General features: G+C 41.8%; 2 protein-coding genes across 53 annotated transcripts in view; one reads left to right on the top strand and one right to left on the bottom strand.

Annotated features, from left to right (window-relative positions):
* Window positions 1–20,171, top strand: part of LOC110970793 (NACHT, LRR and PYD domains-containing protein 3-like) — a 267,127-nt gene that overhangs the window by 61,002 nt on the left and 185,954 nt on the right. The window lies entirely within an intron of this gene.
* Window positions 1–20,171, bottom strand: part of LOC127532193 (NACHT, LRR and PYD domains-containing protein 3-like) — a 123,394-nt gene that overhangs the window by 8,145 nt on the left and 95,078 nt on the right. For 10 of the 38 annotated variants that reach the window (XM_051943471.1, XM_051943476.1, XM_051943477.1 and 7 more), the window contains 10 exons: window positions 16,436–16,567; window positions 16,179–16,301; window positions 12,210–12,335; window positions 10,840–10,912; window positions 10,454–10,679; window positions 8,490–10,272; window positions 8,239–8,412; window positions 7,074–7,247; window positions 973–1,146; window positions 502–675 (listed from right to left, as the gene is read on the bottom strand). The exons of 6 other annotated variants lie outside the window; for them this stretch is intronic. In XM_051943471.1, coding sequence (XP_051799431.1) covers window positions 502–675; window positions 973–1,146; window positions 7,074–7,247; window positions 8,239–8,412; window positions 8,490–10,272; window positions 10,454–10,679; window positions 10,840–10,912; window positions 12,210–12,335; window positions 16,179–16,301; window positions 16,436–16,567 — 3,159 coding nt within the window. Of the gene's footprint in view, window positions 1–262; window positions 342–371; window positions 676–972; window positions 1,147–7,073; window positions 7,248–8,238; window positions 8,413–8,489; window positions 10,273–10,453; window positions 10,680–10,839; window positions 10,913–12,209; window positions 12,336–16,178; window positions 16,302–16,435; window positions 16,568–16,650; window positions 16,889–17,151; window positions 17,250–19,084; window positions 19,116–20,171 lie in introns of those variants that run through there. 22 more of the 38 variants (XM_051943492.1, XM_051943496.1, XM_051943498.1 and 19 more) reach the window with 8 other exon arrangements.

The following is a 20,171-nucleotide window of genomic DNA, read 5'->3' as shown; positions in this document are numbered from 1 at the left end:
TGTTTTTTTTGTTTTTTGTGTTTTTTTAGTTTCCTTTCTTTTCTTTCTTCTCTTCCTTCACAGTGATTTTTGTTAACTCTATCACTGTTTGTTTCAATATCATGTTGATGTTGGATGTTACCTGTGACTTTTGGAAATAAATTTTAAAAACAAAAACAAAAAAACGAACAGTTCACCTGCTTCCTGTCTTTGTGCTAAGCTAGGCTAACAGTTTCCTTTTGGTCATGGTGCATAGCTGAGCTAACAGTGTTCTTCTGCTTCCACTCTTTTTTGTGAGCTAGGCTGATAGTTTAGTGAGAGTGTCTGTCTGTCTGTACCTCAGAGTGTCTGTCTGTCTGTACCTCAGAGTGTCTGTCTGTACCTCAGAGTGTCTGTCTGTCTGTACCTCAGAGTGTCTGTCTGTACCTCAGAGTGTCTGTCTGTCTGTACCTCAGAGTGTCTGTCTGTCTGTACCTCAGAGTGTCTGTCTGTCTGTACCTCAGAGTGTCTGTCTGTCTGTACCTCAGAGTTTCCAGTCTACAGTGTGGATCCTCCACTTTAGCTCTCAGCATCTTCTCTCCTGAGTCTCCTGGATGGTTGTAGCTCAGGTCCAGCTCTCTCAGATTTGAGGTCTTCAAGCTCAGAGCTGAGGCCAGAGAAGCACAGCCTTCCTCTGTGACCAGACAGCCTGACAGCCTGCACACACAAAACAACACAAACCTGATGGACAACACTTGGATGGATGTTTCTCTCTCTCTTTTCTTCTTTGTCTTTCAGATACATTTTGCTGCACATTTCACGCATCTCAAGCAAATCAACAATCTCAGCAATGATTAGTGGGATTTAATCATGTCAAAAATAAACCCTGACAAAGTCCTGCACAAGTTCAGTAAAAGCTCATTTGATGAATCCCATCAGCAGAAATGATTGTACTCAGGTTAGCTGTTTATCCACTGATAGAAATCACATCAGTTTCAAAGTGTGAGTCCTGACCTGAGAGCTTCCAGTTTACAGTGTGGACTCTCCAGTCCAGCAGAAAGACTCTCCACTCCTGAATCCTGCAGGTTGTTGTTACTCAGGTCCAGCTCTGTCACACTGGAGGACTGGGAGCTGAGGACTGAGGACAGAGCTCCACAGCTTCTCTCTGACAGATTACAGTTATTAAGTCTGAGGAGACAAAGACCAGAAAAGAAGTAAAACATTAAGTTCACTATTTTCTGTCCTGTTGAAAAGACAGCAGTGAATTTAACAACAAATACATCCCACTATGTCCAGAATACAGCAGCACTGAGGACAGTCCTCTGAAATATTACTTTAATTATTTAATTTTAAATATACAGAACCAACCAACAGATACCCCTTTCTCCCCCCCCCTCTCCCACAAAGCAGGTTAGGAAAGGAAAAAACAGACAAACAAAAAGGTAGAAGGGAAAAACAACAACAATAACAAAAAAACATCAGTAAGACACATTTTTGTGGACATCTATAACTGTGATCACATTTTAAAATAATATAGAGATAAATAGACAAAGACCATCAAAATAACTGAGGGGTCATGAGGGTCCTCCACATTTAGTGGGCAGATTGCTGAAACAATGTTTCACTTGGTGATACAAGCACCATATTTGGCACACAGGTGCTTCAGAACTTACTCTCTTGGAAAAGTACGTTATCCACTTGAAAATACAAAATGGACGCCATTTTTAAAGATGGCCGCCATTCAAAGCGGTTTAAACGGTGTTTTAACTATTTTTTGATTAAATAGTCCTATTTTGATGGTCTATGAATCAAAATATCTGTTGTTGAGTGTGAGAAGTCCAATTCTGCATTTAGAAAATCAAAATGACTGAATACTATGATGATACAACGGAGATTACACTTTACTGATACAGTGTCTGTAATAAGTATTCACCCCCTTTGATGTTTTACTCTTTTATTGCTTTCATAAATCAATCATGGTCAATAAAATTTAGCTTTTTTAACAAAGAAATTATTGGAAAAACTCTTTAATGTCAAAGTGAAAACAGATTTCTATAAAGTAATGTTAATGAAAGAGAATTATATAAATGTTTGCATAATTATTCACCCCCTTTTTAATTTAATGGTCTAATTCAATAGAGGTCCATCAGATTGTTGCCAATAGTCTCACAATGAGTGAAATGAAGATCACCTGAGTGGTGTGGGTGTGTTTCAAGTGATTGAGTTGTAAAACAGCTGTCTGAAGGGTCCAGAGAGTGGTTGATCAGTATTCCTGGCTACCATTACACCATGAAGACAGAAGAACACTCTAAGCAACTCAGGGAAAGGGTTACTGAGAAGTACAATTCAGGGGATGGTTACAAAAACATTTCCAAAACACTGAACATCCCCCGGAGTTCAGTGAAATCAATTATCAAGAAATGGAAGGAATATGGCACTTGTGTGAATCTGCCAAGATCAGGCCGCCCTCGTAAACTGAGCGACCTACAAGTAGGAGACTAGTGAGAGAAGCCACCAAGACCCCTACAATTACTCTGAAGGAGTTACAAGCTTCAGCTGCTGAGATGGGAGAGACTGTGCATGTAGCAACTGCTGCCCGGGTTCTTCACCGGTCAAAGCTTTATGGGAGAGTGGCAATGAGAAAGCCACTGTTGAAGAAAAGTCATATTAGATCTGGACTAGAGTTTGCCAAAAAGCACGTGGAAGACTCCATGGTCAAGTGGAAGAAGATTCTTTGGTCTGATGAGACCAAAATTGAGCTTTTTGGCCATCAGACAAGACGTCATGTTTGGAGGAAACCAAACACTGCACATCACCAAAAACACACCATCCCCACTGTGAAGCATGGTGGTGGCAGCATCATGCTGTGGGGATGTTTCTCAGCAACTGGACCTGGAAGGCTTGTAAAGATAGAGGGCAGAATGAATGCTGCAAAATACACTGAAATCCTGGGGGACAATCTTTTTCAGTCTGCAAGAGAACTACGTCTTGGGAGAAGATTTATTTTCCAGCAAGACAATGATCCAAAACATACTGCAAAAGCTACACAGGAATGGTTAAAAAAGAACCAGGTAAATGTTCTGGAGTGGCCCAGTCAAAGCCCAGACCTCAATCCTATAGAGAATTTGTGGCTGGACTTGAAAAGGGCTGTTCATGCCCGATACCCGCGCAACCTGACAGAGCTTGAGCAGTTTTACAAAGAAGAATGGAGCAAAATTGCAGTGGGCAGATGTGCAGACTGACTGAGACCTATCCACACAGACTCACTGCTGTGATTGCAGCCAAAGGTGCATCTACTAAATACTGACTTGAAGGGGGGGAATAATTATGCAAACAATTATTTTCATTTATATAATTTTCTTTCATTAACATTACTTTATAGAAATCTGTTTTCACTTTGACATTAAACAGTTTTTTTCCAATATTTTTTTTGTTAAAAAAGCTAAATTTTATTGACCATGATTGATTTATGAAAGCAATAAAAGGGTAAAACATCAGAGGGGGTGAATACTTATGATAGGCACTGTATATAGGGTAATGTTGACTTCGATTCTCTGTTTTACAAACAAAGTGAGAAAAAACTTAAGACTTGTGTGTTGTTTGAGTCAGGAAACGACTTGCTGTTGATGTGCAGCTTCGACTGGTTCTTCTCGTCTTCACATTTGCAGGCACACAACTGTGTACTGTCAAGTAAGATGCAGATGTTGAGGTCTCAAAGAGGACTCAGGCTCATTATGGCCCTAAGGTAACAAAGGTTTTGAAGCAGACAAATAAAGATCTTAAGAAGAAACATTATAAGTTAACCATATGATTATGCTTGCTGAAATATATACACATTTTTTGAAGTATGATTTGATTAGAGTAATGATTCAGATGATTTATTGTGTTCAGATTGAGAGGAATGATTTAAGAAGTGATTCTGTGTGAAGTAATCCTTGTTTAGGCTCTGTGTGTGCGTACAGGCCTCATAGGCTTGTGTGTCCAGGCCTTAAGAAAGCAGAAGTGCAGTAAACAACAGTCACCATGACTCGGCAGCCACAATGACATTGCAGCCTCCTCAGAAAAAAGGGAAGTTTGGGAAAAACCCAAAAGGGTGGGCTGAAATGTGTGTGTGTTAAACAGAATGTGGACACTGTGTATTTGCTGGAACAACATAACTTCTGTATTACTGCTGTATGAGATGACAAAGTTGATTGCATAAGTTAGACGGTGTCAGAGGGCGTACCGAGCCAGTTTTGTGTGTAGGAGAGAGATAAAAAGGCAGAGCCACAAGCACAGAACGGGAGACGTTCGCCGGAGCTGCTAAGAAGAGCTGCAAAGGGAACTTGGCCGGAGTTCTGAAGAATCTTCACCGACTTCTATTGCCCAAGAGACGGGAAGACGACGCGGGACTCGGGCTTCAGAGATCGCTGAGGACATCGTTGGAGGCAAAGTCTTTTTCTGACTTTGTTCAACAAGCGAAGACCACACTCTGCCAAACGGAGAGTCCTAAGAGGTTCTGCAGTTATCCAGAAGAAACCAATAGAGGGAAGAACCGACTACACCCGAAGAGGCAAAGGAGGCAACAGCACTGGGCTGTTCCCCTCCCCGGGGCTGGGAGACCCAGTGACCCACTACAGCCTGAACAGACGAGGGTTTTCCATCACCACCATACCACAGAGAAGACAGCTGGGGCGTAAGCACTAACGTTCCAGCCGATTCCAGAAGATAACTGCCAGACCACGATTGGCTCACAGGACTCCTCCGCTCCCCCCTGCCGAGGGAGAAGATCCTTTTGTCCACAAAGAAGACATCGTACTGAGTCCTCTGGACAACTGAGTGCTTTTCCCAGACGCAAGACAAGACCGAGTGATACGGTAGTGGCCACGCTGTTCGCTCTCTCTCCTAAATTTAATAATTAGAGAAGATTGTCAGGTACGCTCAATTAAATTACTTTAGTATCATTTTTAATCAGAAATAATTAATTGTTTAATCATGAATTGATACTGTGCTCTTGCTAAACTTGCTTAATAAAACGCTCTATTGCATTTAAAGAGAAGCCAAATGAAATTATTATAAACCACTGAAAATCTGCATAGTGGTAAAAAGTTAAGTTGATTGTGTGCATTCAATCCAATGGTTCTTAAAGGTTACTTAGTCCAAAGTGAGAGTGTTTAAACATTACCCCTGAGGTTAGTTCTTTCCAAACCTCTAAAACGAACCCAGGAATAGCACCAAGTGCAAGCAGTCCTTAGAGAGAAGCTGTCCGATAACGAACGTGAATGATAAATCAATTCTACTACTGAGAAAGGCTGCTTGGTGGGATAGCATTTATCAGATAAGAGGGGTGAGACATTCGGATGCAAGGCAGTTAGAACCTGGGCGAGTGTCTCTCGATTCCAGCTTAATTTATTCTGCTGAAACCTGTTAGGTGGAATACTAATAGGCAGATAGAATCTAACCCTTTAAACGGAGAGCTGGACCAACTTTAACCTGAGGCAAGGGTTAAAAAAGGCTAGACTGGCGAACAGTACACTTCAGGCTGAAGCTCAACATTTGGCGACTATTTTGGTGATACTTGGCACTGTTTGGTCTCAATGTATCCTCAATACCACCTCCATCATCCAATCTGGATGGGTCTAACCTGATGGGTAAGAGGTTGATCAGAACTACAGTCATAACGGGTAGGGGGAGACTTCAACTCCTCTTTTGTATCTGTCTGACAGAGGCAACACTTCTTCCAGTCAGTTTTTGTAGCGCAACTCAACGGATTGTTGGCGGACATCTTGTGTTATATGGTTAAAGGCCGAGGGGTTATCCTTTTACCACCCAACCATACAAGACATCAAAGCACATTAAACTATGGGATGCAACTAGGTTCAAGCATCTGGTGCCCTACACCTAGCCCAATCGTTCATCCAGTGCCATTTAAGTCCTGTGCGATCTGTACACCATCCAGGTAACTGAAGCCCCCATTACCCTTGGCTCGGCTCTCCCGCGCTGGCACATCCTGTCAATTCAGGTGCGGCGATCTAACTACAAAACTACAACTAACTAAACTTCTAGTTGAGATATATACAGGGGCTTATTAGATAGCATTTGGAACACTCAAGTATACTAAAACTACAGTGAGTACACCACTACAATGGTTAGTAAACTACAACTACAGCTAGTACACTACAAGCTGACACTGAATCCCATGCTGAGTCTCACAGCAGTGATGTCACCAGTGTGCCCTGGTTGTGCTTTGACATCACTCTTATAAAATATTACACACCAATAGAGCCTGACCACAGCATTTCAATGAATGATCATGGATGTCTGCCTTCAACTTAATGCAATATCTGTTATCAAACAGCTTCTGAAACCCCTAATTTTCAGTCACGTTATTGCCGCCATTTTAAAACGGGCGGCCATATTGGAACTTAATTCACACCATTGAGTTTTTCCAGTCAGAATACATTCATTTTGATGTTTGGATCATGAACATGTTTCTGTTCATTAAAGTTGGACTTCGAAAACCATTTCTTTGCATTTAACAAGGCGGCCAGCTTGAAAACTGTTGGCCATCTTGGATTTTCAGCTGGATAATGTACTTTTCTTAAAATGCACATCCTAAACATCATTTGTGTCAAATTTAGTGCTTGTATCACCAAGTGAAAAATTCTTATGGACTATTCAATTAATCTGCCCCAATAATTGTGTAATGTGATCAAGAAACGGTTGCCATATCTGATGGAATCTATCTGGTTTCCCAGCAATCTCAAATCGAATCTTCTCTAAATGCAATGTACTTGAAAACTCTGTGAGCCAAGCTTCAAGACTAGGAGACATCTCCTTGTTCCATACTTTGAGAATCATCTTCTTAGCTATGACCACTCCATACTGAATTGACAGAACCTTCCAGTGACGAAAAGCCTCAAATTGTTTGGTCCTGGTTCTGTGATGCAGATTCCAGGTTGTTCAGTTCCTGTAGTGGAAGAGGCCTCATTAAGAGAAACTAGAGCTAAAGGTCAGTAACACAACTGATCTGAGTCATACAAATACAGAAAACCTCCCACCTCAGCTGTTCTGCTCATCATGAATAAAAACACATTTTAAATGGTCATCAGTTGAACAGGTTGATGAGTCCTGACCTGAGAGCTTCCAGTTTACAGTGTGGACTCTCCAGTCCAGCAGAAAGACTCTCCACTCCTGAATCCTGCAGGTTGTTGTTACTCAGGTCCAGCTCTGTCACACTGGAGGACTGGGAGCTGAGGACTGAGGACAGAGCTCCACAGCTTCTCTCTGACAGATTACAGCCACTCAGTCTGAAGAGACAAAGACCAGAAAAGAAGTAAAACATTAAGTTCACTATTTTCTGTCCTGTTGAAAAGACAGCAGTGAATTTAACAACAAATACATCCCACTATGTCCAGAATACAGCAGCACTGAGGACAGTCCTCTGAAATATTATTTTAATTATTTATTTTCAAATATACAGAACCAACCAACAGATACCCCTTTCTTTCCCCCCCCTCTCCCACAAAGCAGGTTAGGAAAGGAAAAAACAAACAAACAAAAAGGTAGAAGGGAAAAACAACAACAATAACAAAAAACATCAGTAAGACACATTTTTGTGGACATCTATAACTGTGATCACATTTTAAAATAATATAGAGATAAACAGACAAAGACCATCAAAATAACTGAGGGGTCATGAGGGTCCTCCACATTTAGTGGGCAGATTGCTGAAACAATGTTTCACTTGGTGATACAAGCACCATATTTGGCACACAGGTGCTTCAGAACTTACTCTCTTGGAAAAGTACGTTATCCACTTGAAAATACAAAATGGACGCCATTTTTAAAGATGGCCGCCATTCAAAGCGATTTAAACGGTGTTTGAACTATTTTTTGATTAAATAGTCCTATTTTGATGGTCTATGAATCAAAATATCTGTTGTTGAGTGTGAGAAGTCCAATTCTGCATTTAGAAAATCAAAATGACTGAATACTATGATGATACAACGGAGATTACACTTTACTGATACAGTGTCTGTCATAAGTATTCACCCCCTTTGATGTTTTACTCTTTTATTGCTTTCATAAATCAATCATGGTCAATAAAATTTAGCTTTTTTAACAAAAAAAAAAATTGGAAAAACTCTTTAATGTCAAAGTGAAAACAGATTTCTATAAAGTAATGTTAATGAAAGAAAATTATATAAATCTCCCACCTCCCACCTCAGCTGTTCTGCTCATCATGAATAAAAACACATTTTAAATGGTCATCAGTTGAACAGGTTGATGAGTCCTGACCTGAGAGCTTCCAGTTTACAGTGTGGACTCTCCAGTCCAGCAGAAAGACTCTCCACTCCTGAATCCTGCAGGTTGTTGTTAGTCAGGTCCAGCTCTGTCACACTGGAGGACTGGGAGCTGAGGACTGAGGACAGAGCTCCACAGCTTCTCTCTGACAGATTACAGCCACTCAGTCTGAAGAGACAAATAGCAGATTATACTGATGAAACAGCAGCAAAATGAAAAAGGATCTTCAGTCTCCAACTACTTACACAACTTTCTTGGAGGCTTTGACCACTGGCAGCAGCCTCAGAAGAACCTCCTCTGAAGCAGAGTATTTCTTCAGGTCAAACACGTCCAGATGTTCTTCTGATGACAGTAAGATGAAGCCCAGAGCTGACCACTGAGCAGGAGACAGTTCATCTGTGGACAGACATCCTGATCTCAGGGACTGTTGGACCTCCTCCACTAGAGAAACATCCTTCAGTTCATTCAGACAGTGGAACAGATTGATGCTTCTCTCTGCAGACACATCCTCACTGATCTTCTTCTTGATGTACTCCACTGTTTTCTGATTGGTCTGTGAGCTACTTCCTGTCTGTGTCAGCAGGCCTCGTAGAAGATTCTGATTGGTCGGCAGTGACAGACCCAGGAGGAAGCGCAGGAACAAGTCCAGGTGTCCGTTTGGACTCTGTAAGGCCTCGTCCACAGCTCTCTGGTAGAAAACTGTTGGATCAGGTTTGTTGGCGGCAGTTTGTTGTTTTTCTTCCATCAGGTTGATTCCAGAGTTGATGAAGGTCTGATGGACATAAAGAGCAGCCAGAAACTCATGAACACTCAGATGGACGAAGCAGAACACCTTGTCCTGGTACAGTCCTCTCTCCTCTTTAAAGATCTGTGTGAACACTCCTGAGTACACTGAGGCTGCTTCCACATCGATGCCACACTCTGTCAGGTCGGACTCATAGAAGATCAGGTTTCCTCTCTGCAGCTGATTAAAAGCCAGTTTTCCCAGAGATTCAATCATCTTCCTGCTGTCTGGACTCCAGTGTGGATCTATCTCAGCTCCTCCATCATACTTGACCTTCTTGACTTTGGCCTGAACCACCAGGTGGTGGATGAACATCTCAGTCAGGGTTCTGGGCAGATCTCCTCCCTCTCTGCTTCTCAGCAGCTCCTCCAGAACTGTAGCAGTGATCCAGCAGAACACTGGGATGTGGCACATGATGTGGAGGCTTCGTGACTTCTTCATGTGGGAGATGATGCTGCTGGCCTTCTTCTTATCTCTGAATCTCTTCCTGAAGTACTCCTCCTTCTGTGGGTCGGTGAACCCTCTGACCTCCGTCACCATGTCCACACAGTCAGGAGGGATCTGATTGGCTGCTGCAGGTCGTGTGGTTATCCAGAGGCGAGCAGAGGGAAGCAGATTCCCCCTGATCAGGTTTGTCAGCAGCACATCCACTGAGGTGGACTCTCTAACATCAGTCAGGACCTCATTGTTGTGGAAGTCCAGAGGAAGGCGACACTCATCCAGACCGTCAAAGATCAACACAACCTGGAAGTCTTCAAAGCTGCACATTCCTGCTGCTTTGGTTTCACTGAAGAAGTGATGAACAAGTTCCATCAAGCTGAACTTTCTCTCTTTCACCACATTCAGCTCTCTGAAAGTCAGTGGAAACATGAAGTGGATGTCCTGGTTGCTTTTGTCTTCAGTCCAGTCCAGAGTCAACTTCTGTGTTAACACTGTTTTCCCGATGCCAGCCACTCCCTTTGTCATCACTGTTCTGATTGGTCCATCTCCTCCAGGTGAGTCTTTAAGGATGTCTTCTGCTCTGATCCTTCTTTCTGCTCTGTCTGCTTTCCTGGATGCTGCTTCAATCTGTCTGACCTCATGTTCATCATTGACCTCTGCAGTCCCTCCCTCTGTGATGTACAGCTCTGTGTAGATCTCATTCAGGAGGGTCTTCTGTCCTGCTTTAGCGATGCCCTCAAACACTCTCTGGAACTTCTTCTTCAGACCACGTTTAAGTTCACGTCCACAAGCAGCAGCAAATTCTGAATGAAAACACAAGAAAGAAAGAATGAAGTAGAAGGAACCTGGATATTAAAGCACCAAAGTAGCAATAAAGTGAAGGTGACAGTTTGTCCCCTAAAGACTGATTGTGTGAAGATATTCTGAGACTTTAGTAAATGTTCTGTTGATCAGCAGCTTCAGTCTTTACACAAATCCTCTTACTGCTCTGCAGACAGTCAGCCAGCTTCTCCTGCTTCATCCTCCTCAGGAACAACACTGTGATCTGCTCAAACATCTCTCTGCTGCTCCTCTCATCATCATCACCCTCCAACTCCTCCTCATCCTCCCTCTGACTCTCTGAGGAGCATTCTGGGTAATCTGGACTCACAAGCTTCTGCATCTTCTTCAGCTCCTTCTTCACAAAAGTCACCATGTTGTCCTCCAGCAGCTGGAACAGAGAAATGTGTCAATGAGTCCATCAGAGTCAAATCATGGAGCCAAACATCAGATCCATGTTGGACACACTGACAGTCCACTGGTCTACAAAGAGCAGCATGGAGACGCCTGAACACAACAGATGGAGAACAACTTGTTGTCCATGAACTCACCATGAATATGGAGTCCAGGTGATGCTGCTGGACAGACTGAGCTCTGGGAACCTCTGAGTTCTGCTGCTCCACTCTGTGGATCAACATCAACAGTTAACTCTCACTTTATCACACAGAGACATCTTCAGGGCTTAAAGTGGAAAATAATCCTCAGCCTGAACTTTTTTGCTTTTGGGTCGGGGTACAATCTAGCTCACTAGAAGGAAATTCAGCTATGTGCCTTCACAAAGTCAGACTACAGAGTATAGGAACACCAAAAAGGTCAGTAGGTGGAGGTAGTACTCCATCTGACTACAACATGGTGCAAATATGTTTAGCAACTAATCAGTAAAAGACATGGAAAAGGACATTGATTCCCCTTTAAAGCATCATTTGCACTATTTATTCTGAAATACAACCATGTAAACAGTTACAGTGAAAAAGAAAAATTACCATTTCTTTATTTATTTTTTAAAGTTATGTTTGTGGTCTTTTGTTGTCTTTATTTGATAGTCAGAGTGGAGAGGCAGACAGGAAAGCAGGGACCAGAATGAGGGGAAGACATGCAGTAAAGAGCTGGAATCCAACCCAGGACGCTGTGTTGAGCTGTCTGGATGCACCGTTTATTTGAACTCCACCAAGGAACACGGCGGAGTTACTGTGACCATCGTACGTTTGTCCTGCCGTCTATTTGTCTGTGTGCAAGTTTACTCATAAAAAAGTGGACCAACGGATTTGGATGAACTTTTCAGAGAAGCTCAGAAATGACTCAAGGACCAAGTGATCAGATTTTAGCAGTGATGCCGCTTATAGTCTGGATCCATCAATTTGTTACAGAGTTCTGTATCACTGCCAGATAGCACCACAGCGTTACTGTAACCATGACAACGGACTCACCTGCAGCTGGATCTCAACGTCTTTCTAAGACCCACCCCCACTCTACTTCCATTGGCTAGTGATATTAGTTTGGTTGAGAGCAAAAGCTGCGTTCCTCTCATTCCATTGGTTGTTACGTGAAATACTGCTGCTGCATCTTCACTGTCCAATAAATATGAGCAGATGTGTATGTATACAGGTGTGTGTGTGTTTGTGTGTGTGTGTATATTTATATAGATATTTATATAGAGATATTTAAATATAGATATTTATATATAGAGAGATATTTTATTTAAATAATTTTCTTACATGTATATATATATTTTTTATTTAGAATAACTTTTACTTTGTTTTTTTCATCAGTCTGACGATGAGGCTTTTTGCATCGTAATTTCAGTGATAATGTGCACCAACTAGTGTATGTTCTGGTTAGCTATTCTATTCTTTTCAATTCTGTTGTCTTCTATTCTGGACGAACTCGATTGGCAGCATACTTCTAGTTCTGAACATCTTACCTCTCTGCAGCAGGACCTGGTTCTCCTTTGAAATAAAGAGGAATACCCTTAGACCGGTCACTCTTGAAGGACACACAGCTGGATGCAGGTCCAGGTCCAGGTCCAGGTCCAGGTCCAGGTGGATTCCTGTCAATAATGATGCAGCAGTGATGTGATGCTGAGTTCTGACATGTAGCAGAGTCCAGTAGGCTAATGTACAGACTAACATGCAGGCTAATGTACAGGCTAACATGTAGGTTAAAATGTAGGCTAATATGCAGGCTAATGTACAGACTAACATGCAGGCTAATGTACAGGCTAACATGTAGGTTAAAATGTAGGCTAATATGCAGGCTAATGTACAGACTAACATGTAGGCTAAAATGTAGCCTAATGTACAAGCTAACATGTCGGCTAACATACAGACTAATATGTTGGGAAAAATGTGGGCTAACATGTAGGCTCATGTACAGGCTAACATTTAGGCTAAAATGTAGGCTAACATGTAGGCTAACATACATGCTAACATTTAGGCTAAAATGTAGGCTAACATGTAGGCTAACATACATGCTAACATACAGTCTATGGCTGAATCCCAAACCGCCCCCTACACACTATCCCTACACACTACCCCTCTGTTTGCGCGTTCCCGTGGAGGGTCCTCCATATTAAGGGCCGTCCCAAACCGCGTAGTGCGGAGGGGGAGTGGACTGTTCAGCCCTTAAATAGCGAGTCTGCATCGACGCTCACTCTGGACAACTTTTTCAGGAAGTGCAACGTCGAAATGGAGGAGGAAACAACATATCGATGTAAGTTCCACATGTGTTCTTTATTTCTCCCACGCCTTTTTCACACTGACAGAACATTACAAAGAGTGGTGAAAAAAGATAAATCAAAAGAAATAAATCTTCTTCTCTGCTGACGTTTGATTTAATTGTGCACCCCCTGACACCTTAAAATTTGAACACAACTGACAGAATTCATTTATTCATTTGTTGGATCTGAAATGCCAGATAATAGGATTGGAAAACATGTGAGTGAAAAAAGTGGGACGCTTTCGTCTTCTGGAAGCAGCAGCGATCCTTGTTAGTTGCAACCTGTGCCACAGCACTACAGCCATGACAGTAGGCGTCTTTGTGTTACCATGGCGATGACGTCTTCCGTTTTCCGGTGAGGCGACAGGGCGTCTCTTTCTTTCTTTCTTTCTTTTAATTGGCGGTTGGCAACCAACTTTTAGGTGCATTTACCGCCACCTAATGGACTGGAGTGTGAGTCAAGAGATGGTCAGAAGAGAAAAAGAAAAAACAAAAAAAACTATATCCTATTTCCTAACCCCGTTGCCCTCAAATAATTCATTAGAACACCTAATCCTTCCTGTAACGCACTCCCTAAAAGACGACCTAAAGTTAACTCCTGTTTTTCTCTCTGCAACATTTATATCACCCTAACCCAAAGTGTATTATGAACATTAAAGTCTCCACACCATACAATGTTGTCTTGCATCTGCCCAGCTATGTTATTTAATGAAGCCAATATTAATTTATTACATGAGTTGTAGTATTAACTATTGTTATATTTCCACTGCAGAATAACTATGAACATGTAGAACCACCAGCCCGTGTCTGAGTTAGGAGGATTCCTTTAAGCATTTCTTCCACACCCTCACAGTGCAACCCTTTCACCCCAAGATATTTCTCTGCTGATTTAACTATGATTTTTATCTTTTCTGTTTTCCTTTCAGTTTGTGCTGAACAATTTATTACATCCACCATAAAAAGAACAAACTCCCTTTTCCCCATGATCAGTGTGTCTTCTTTAATTTTCTGACATCCTTTAAATGACTCCACTTGCTTGTTTTCTGTACTAACTCTTGTTTCTTTGACCGATCCCTTTCTGGCTGCTTCAGCATACGTTACCTGTTGACAATTTTTGACCCGCTGTACCTCTGTTGCTCTTTTGCTGGCTTCACACCCCCGATAAGCTGAACTATGTTCACCTCCACAGTTACAGCATTTAAGTTTTGCTCCTGCTTCACATTTGCCATATTCATGTTCTCCTGCACATCTTCCACATCTTTGCTTTCCTCTACAGACTGCTGCTACATGTTTCTGACACTTAAAACATCTCAGTGGAGGTGGAACATAGGGCCTGACCTCATAGCTGATGTATCCTATGGATACTCTCTCTGCCAACACTGTTTCTTCCATTTTAATCATGACAGACAGACTGTTACATTTTTCTCCATACCTGGTTGTTTGCAGACGTTTTGCTTCAATAACTTTGGCTCCTGTTACATTATCTATGACTTGTTGTTCCGTCACATTTGTTGGGACTCCTGTAATAACCCCTATCACAAACTTTTTATCCTCAATCATTGAGCATTGTTCTTTCCTTCTATCTTATTCTGATTGCCTTGCCTTGTTGTGCACTGTCCCTACAAATTACTAATAGAGACCCATTACACAATATTTTGGCACATTTAATTTCACCCAGCATCCTGTTTAAAATCTTTGTTAACTGGATTGGGTTCCACTCACCAAACGAAGCACCATCTTGGGTAAGTTTAATGATCACTTTGTACAAATCTTTCTGTCTTTCCACTGTCACAACTCTTTGATCACTTTCATTGTCCTTTTACGTCTGTTACGACTCGATTCTACTGTGTTCCAGGACTCGTCTTTCCCACCACCAGATTCAGTTCCCATCTCACTTCCTGATCCTTCACTACATTCTGCCATCTCTTGCCCATTCTCAGACCAGTCGTGCCAACCGCCACCACCACCTTCATCAGCCTTTTTCCTCGTCAGTAACACACGTGCCGCCGCAGACGCCATCTCATAATCCCTCTGAGTGAACATCACGTCATTCTCCTCCAGCGTCCTCCCTCCCCACCCAGGCTGACGTCATCTCCGACAGGGCGTCCCATTCCTGACGATCGTATTTATACCCTCCCCCTTCAATTAAAGTGCCCTCCACAGCTGCGAGTGTGACTTCTTTTGGAGTGACACTCGGTAGTGGAGGGGAGTCTGGAGGGGGTGGTTTGGGACTGAGTCTAACATGTAAGCTAACATACAGGCTAACATACAGGCTAACATACAGGCTAGCATGCAGGCTAACATACAGGCTAGCATACAGGCTAGCATACAGGCTAGCATACAGGCTAACATACAGGCTAGCATACAGGCTAACATACAGGCTAACATACAGGCTAACATACAGGCTAGCATACAGGCTAGCATACAGGCTAACATACAGGCTAGCATACAGGCTAACATACAGGCTAACATACAGGCTAGCATACAGGCTAGCATACAGGCTAACATACAGGCTAGCATACAGGCTAACATACAGGCTAACATACAGGCTAACATACAGGCTAGCATACAGGCTAGCATACAGGCTAACATACAGGCTAGCATACAGGCTAACATACAGGCTAACATACAGGCTAGCATACAGGCTAGCATACAGGCTAACATACAGGCTAGCATACAGGCTAACATACAGGCTAACATACAGGCTAGCATACAGGCTAGCATACAGGCTAACATACAGGCTAGCATACAGGCTAGCATACAGGCTAACATACAGGCTAACATACAGGCTAACATACAGGCTAGCATACAGGCTAACATACAGGCTAACATACAGGCTAGCATACAGGCTAGCATACAGGCTAACATACAGGCTAGCATACAGGCTAGCATACAGGCTAGCATACAGGCTAACATACAGGCTAACATACAGGCTAACATACAGGCTAACAAGGCTCATCTGATCACAGAACTGGAGTTTTGTCCAGTAAAACTATTTCCTGATATTTTAGTGAATTCAGAGTTCTTGCTGTGATCCACCTGGTTCTGTTTTTAATGTCTCTGTGGATGATGTTCATGCTATTAGCATCACTTCTTCAAAACATTTGTTCTGTTTGATGAGGAGCCAATCTGCTATCAAACTAGCAGCTCTGAAACTTTGTTCTGAACATCTTACCTCTCTGCAGCAGGACCTGGTTCTCCTTTGAAGTTAAGAGGAAGAGGCATAGACCAGTCACTCTTGAAGGACACACAGCTGGATGGAGGTCCAGGTCCAGACGACTCTGATCTCTGATGGATTCTGGTAAATAGAGAGGAAAACCACCAGGAAGGAAAAATCATGAAGCAGAGTTTCAGTGATTTAATGATGGAACATATTTGGAACAATAACAGAACATTTGACACAACAGTCAGTAGTTTGATTTCACAGCTTACCTCTTTGCAGCAGGAGGTTGATGATCTTTAAAGTCAATGAGGCGACGCTTAGACCGGTCATTCTTGAAGGACACACAGCTGGATGCAGGTCCAGGTCCAGGTCCAGGTCCAGGTCCAGGTCCAGGTGGATTCCTGTCAATAATGATGCAGCAGTGATGTGATGCTGAGCTCTGACATGCAGCAGAGTCCTGGACAGTTAGAGATGGTGCTCTCACCTCTGAGCTTTGCTCTGGTTCTCCTGTTCCCCACACAGAGAGCTTTTAGAGGGAGGGACTCCCTCCTCTCTGTCCTCACACTCATCCATGATGCTCAACTCACAGCAGCTCACACACACTTTCTACCTTCACCTGCACAGGAAACAAACATCATTCATCCACTCAGATCCTCCTGGAGAAGATCAGCTGCTGCACTTCTACTATCAGTCCAGCAGATGGAGTCATGGAGCTGCAGAGACTCACCCACAAAGCCAAAGTCAGAAAGACAAAACAACAAAGAAACATCAGCAGCTCATCAAACTGACTCAAGTCCATCAATAATCTCAGAGAAATATTGACTGATTGCAGTCAATCAATAAGCTAATAATCATATTGATCCATGTTTAAACAGCAGTCATCCACAGTTTGTGCTGAAATAAGAAGTGAACATGTAGAAACATGACAGAGCAGAAACAAACAGCAACATTACTGAAGTTAAAGCAGCAAACAAAGCAAACTTACACTTTATTCAAAGCGCTGAAGAAGAAGAAGAAAGTTTCCAGTCCACTCCTGGACGCTCAGACAGGTGATCTGTTTCCTGGAACCAGTCAGGACTCCACCTATGAGGAAGCAGCAGGCAGACTTTCACAATAAGAGCACATTTTACAGGCTGATTCCCACTCATTTCATGTGACCCATTATTTCTACATTCAACCTTTTTCATGTCACTCAACGTCCAACACAACTTGTACAAACCCTGTTCTTCATGAAAGCAGAATGTGAAACAACTCCCCAAAAAATGCAAAAATCAACACAAAAAGGCGCAAAATCACTTTAAAAATGCTTAAAAAACATAAAAAGACACAAAATGACCATAAAAACACTCAAAATAACAATAAATGACATGAAATAACCCCAAAAAATGAAAAAATCACCACAAAAAGATGCAAAATCCCTTTAAAAAATGAATCAAAAAAACAGAAAAAGAAATTTAATTTTCACAAAAACACTGAAAATAGCAGCGAATGATGTGAAATAACCTCACTGTGACTGAAAATGCTTCAATAAAGGTCCAAAATCACTTTTAAAAAGCAAAATGGACATTATAAAGTCACTAAATTACCATAAAAACATTGAAAATCTCAACAAATGATGTGAAATAACCTCAAAACACTTAAAAAAAACTCAAAAAATGTGTAAAATCACCACAAAAATGTGCAAAAACTTTTTAAAAATACATAAAAAGTCACTAAATTACTACAGAAACATGTAAATTACAACAGATTCTGTAAAATATCCTCATAAAGACTGAAATCACTACAAAATGTGCAAAATCACTTTAAAAGATGTTAAATTCATATAAAAAGTCACTAAATTACCACAAAACCATCCAAAATCTCAACAAAAGGTGTGAAATAACCTCAAAAAGACTTGAAATAACACCAAAAAATGAAAAAATCACCACAAAATGGCTCAAAACCACTTTAAAAATGAATAAGAAATAGTTAAGTCACCAAATTACCACAAAAACATTCAAATAACAACAAATGATGTGAAATAACCTCATAAAGACTGAAGTCACCACAAAAAGCTGGAAAATCAACATGAAAAGTCACCAAATTACCACAAAAACATTCAAATCTCAACAAATGATGTGAAATCACCTCATCCAGACTGAAACTCCATCCAAAGTTATCGTTTAATAAATGCTGTGTGAATGTTTGTGAACCGTACTGAATCTCTCTGACTTGACCATCAGCTGTTGGTTCCATGCAGACACTAATAAAACTAGTGGCTCACATCAACATAGTGTGTTTCTGAGCTCAGTTCAGGCAGCAGACTGTAGAAAGTGGAAGAAACATCCCAGTCCTCTACAAGTCACAGCTACTAACGTTCCAGTGAGGCAGCTGTCTGTTCTCTGATCAACCTGATGATTAAAGTCAACAGACTGGAGGAGATTGAGGCTTTTTAACGCTTTCATCACTGATGGTACTGACAGGGAAACAGGCAGAGATCACAGTCAAATCCACTTAGTTTGAGCAGTGGGATTCATTTTCAGTCCTGGAGTTTGAGGCCTCAGACCAGCCCACTTTAGATCAGAACCCGTTCTGATTAAAATCATGTCATTAGAACCTCACATGTTCAGTCTGCTATAGAACACTGTTCTGGAAAACCTCTAGTTCACTGTATTTTTATACAATATTTACAATTCAGAACAAGTAAGGGTTGCTTTAAAACATGCAGGTTTATTTCAGATGACTTTCATCTTCTTCCCTTTCAGTTGTGTTACTTTTAATGATCAAAACAGAACGGGTCACTGTTATGGTTTGAGCATAGAAAGTGGTTCTAGTGAACTAATGCTTGTTTGTTCTCTCTGTTCCTTTACAGACAGGAATAATCCTCTCATCACTCCTGGATCTGCTTCTGACTCTAAATCACATTCTAAAATGCTCACAGTTCTCAGCACAAACAGTCCTGCTCCACATTATTGGCACCGCTGGAATGTTTCCAGAAAATCCACCGTTTCTCCCAGAAGCTGTTGCAGTTACAAATGTTTCTGGTTTTCCACGTGTTCGTTTTCTAGTGTCACAAAGCTGGGTCTGTGTCAGAGATCATGGGTGTTCCAGCAGGACAATGAGCTGAAATGGAGCTCAGATAGCACCAAGAAATGGTTGGAGACAAAGTTCTGGAGAGTTCTGAAGTGGCAGCAGTGAGTCCAGATCTAAATCCCACTGAACACCTGTGGAGAGATCTCAGAACTGCTGTTTCTAGAAGGAACCCTTCAAACCTGAGAGACCTGGAGCAGTTTGCAGAAGAACAGTGGTCCACAACTCCATCTGAGAGGAGGAAGAAGCTTGTTGATGGTTCTAGGAAGTGACTGCTTTCAGTTTTTTCCTCCAAAGGGTGGAAACCAAACACTGAGTTCAGGTGCCAACAAAGATGTCCGGCCCATTTTCTGAGTTTTCTGTAAAATTAGCTCAATTTTGGCTTTTTTCTTCTGATTTTTGTGTTATTTTAATGCACAGGAAGGAAATAAAGACGTGTAAAACCAGAAACATTTGTAGCTGCAACAACTTCTGGGAGAAACGGTGGATTTTCTGGAAACATTCCAGCGGTGCCGATAATGTGGACCAGGACTGGATCTGTCCTTTTTCCAGACCTTCTGATCAGTTCAGCTCAGTTTCATTCATGTAGATGTGAATCATCTTCTCCTACAGAGCAGCTCTACACCAGACTCTTCATTAGATTCATTCTGATAAGATTCTCTCTGGACTTGTGGCTCATGGCTGATGTTGGTTCTGGATCTTTCTTCTGACTCTGAGGAGCTCCAAGACAAAGTTTACCAGCATCAGACTATTATTTACATTCTATAACGTGATGTTTTACGCCACAACCACACACAATTCACTGACTGGATAATGAATTAAAGTGAACGGTGGTCTGAAGAACAGTTCAGCATCTTTCTGTATCTTTTCCATCGTCCTCATTTGTTTCTAACCGTGAGCTCGTTTCACAGAAATAGTTTCCATTTTCAGCACATT

This window comes from Acanthochromis polyacanthus, chromosome 22, assembly GCF_021347895.1.
Source record: "Acanthochromis polyacanthus isolate Apoly-LR-REF ecotype Palm Island chromosome 22, KAUST_Apoly_ChrSc, whole genome shotgun sequence".
NCBI classification, from domain to species: domain Eukaryota; kingdom Metazoa; phylum Chordata; class Actinopteri; family Pomacentridae; genus Acanthochromis; species Acanthochromis polyacanthus.
Note: the sequence above shows the minus strand (reverse complement) of the source record. Positions and strands in the feature narration are given on the sequence as shown.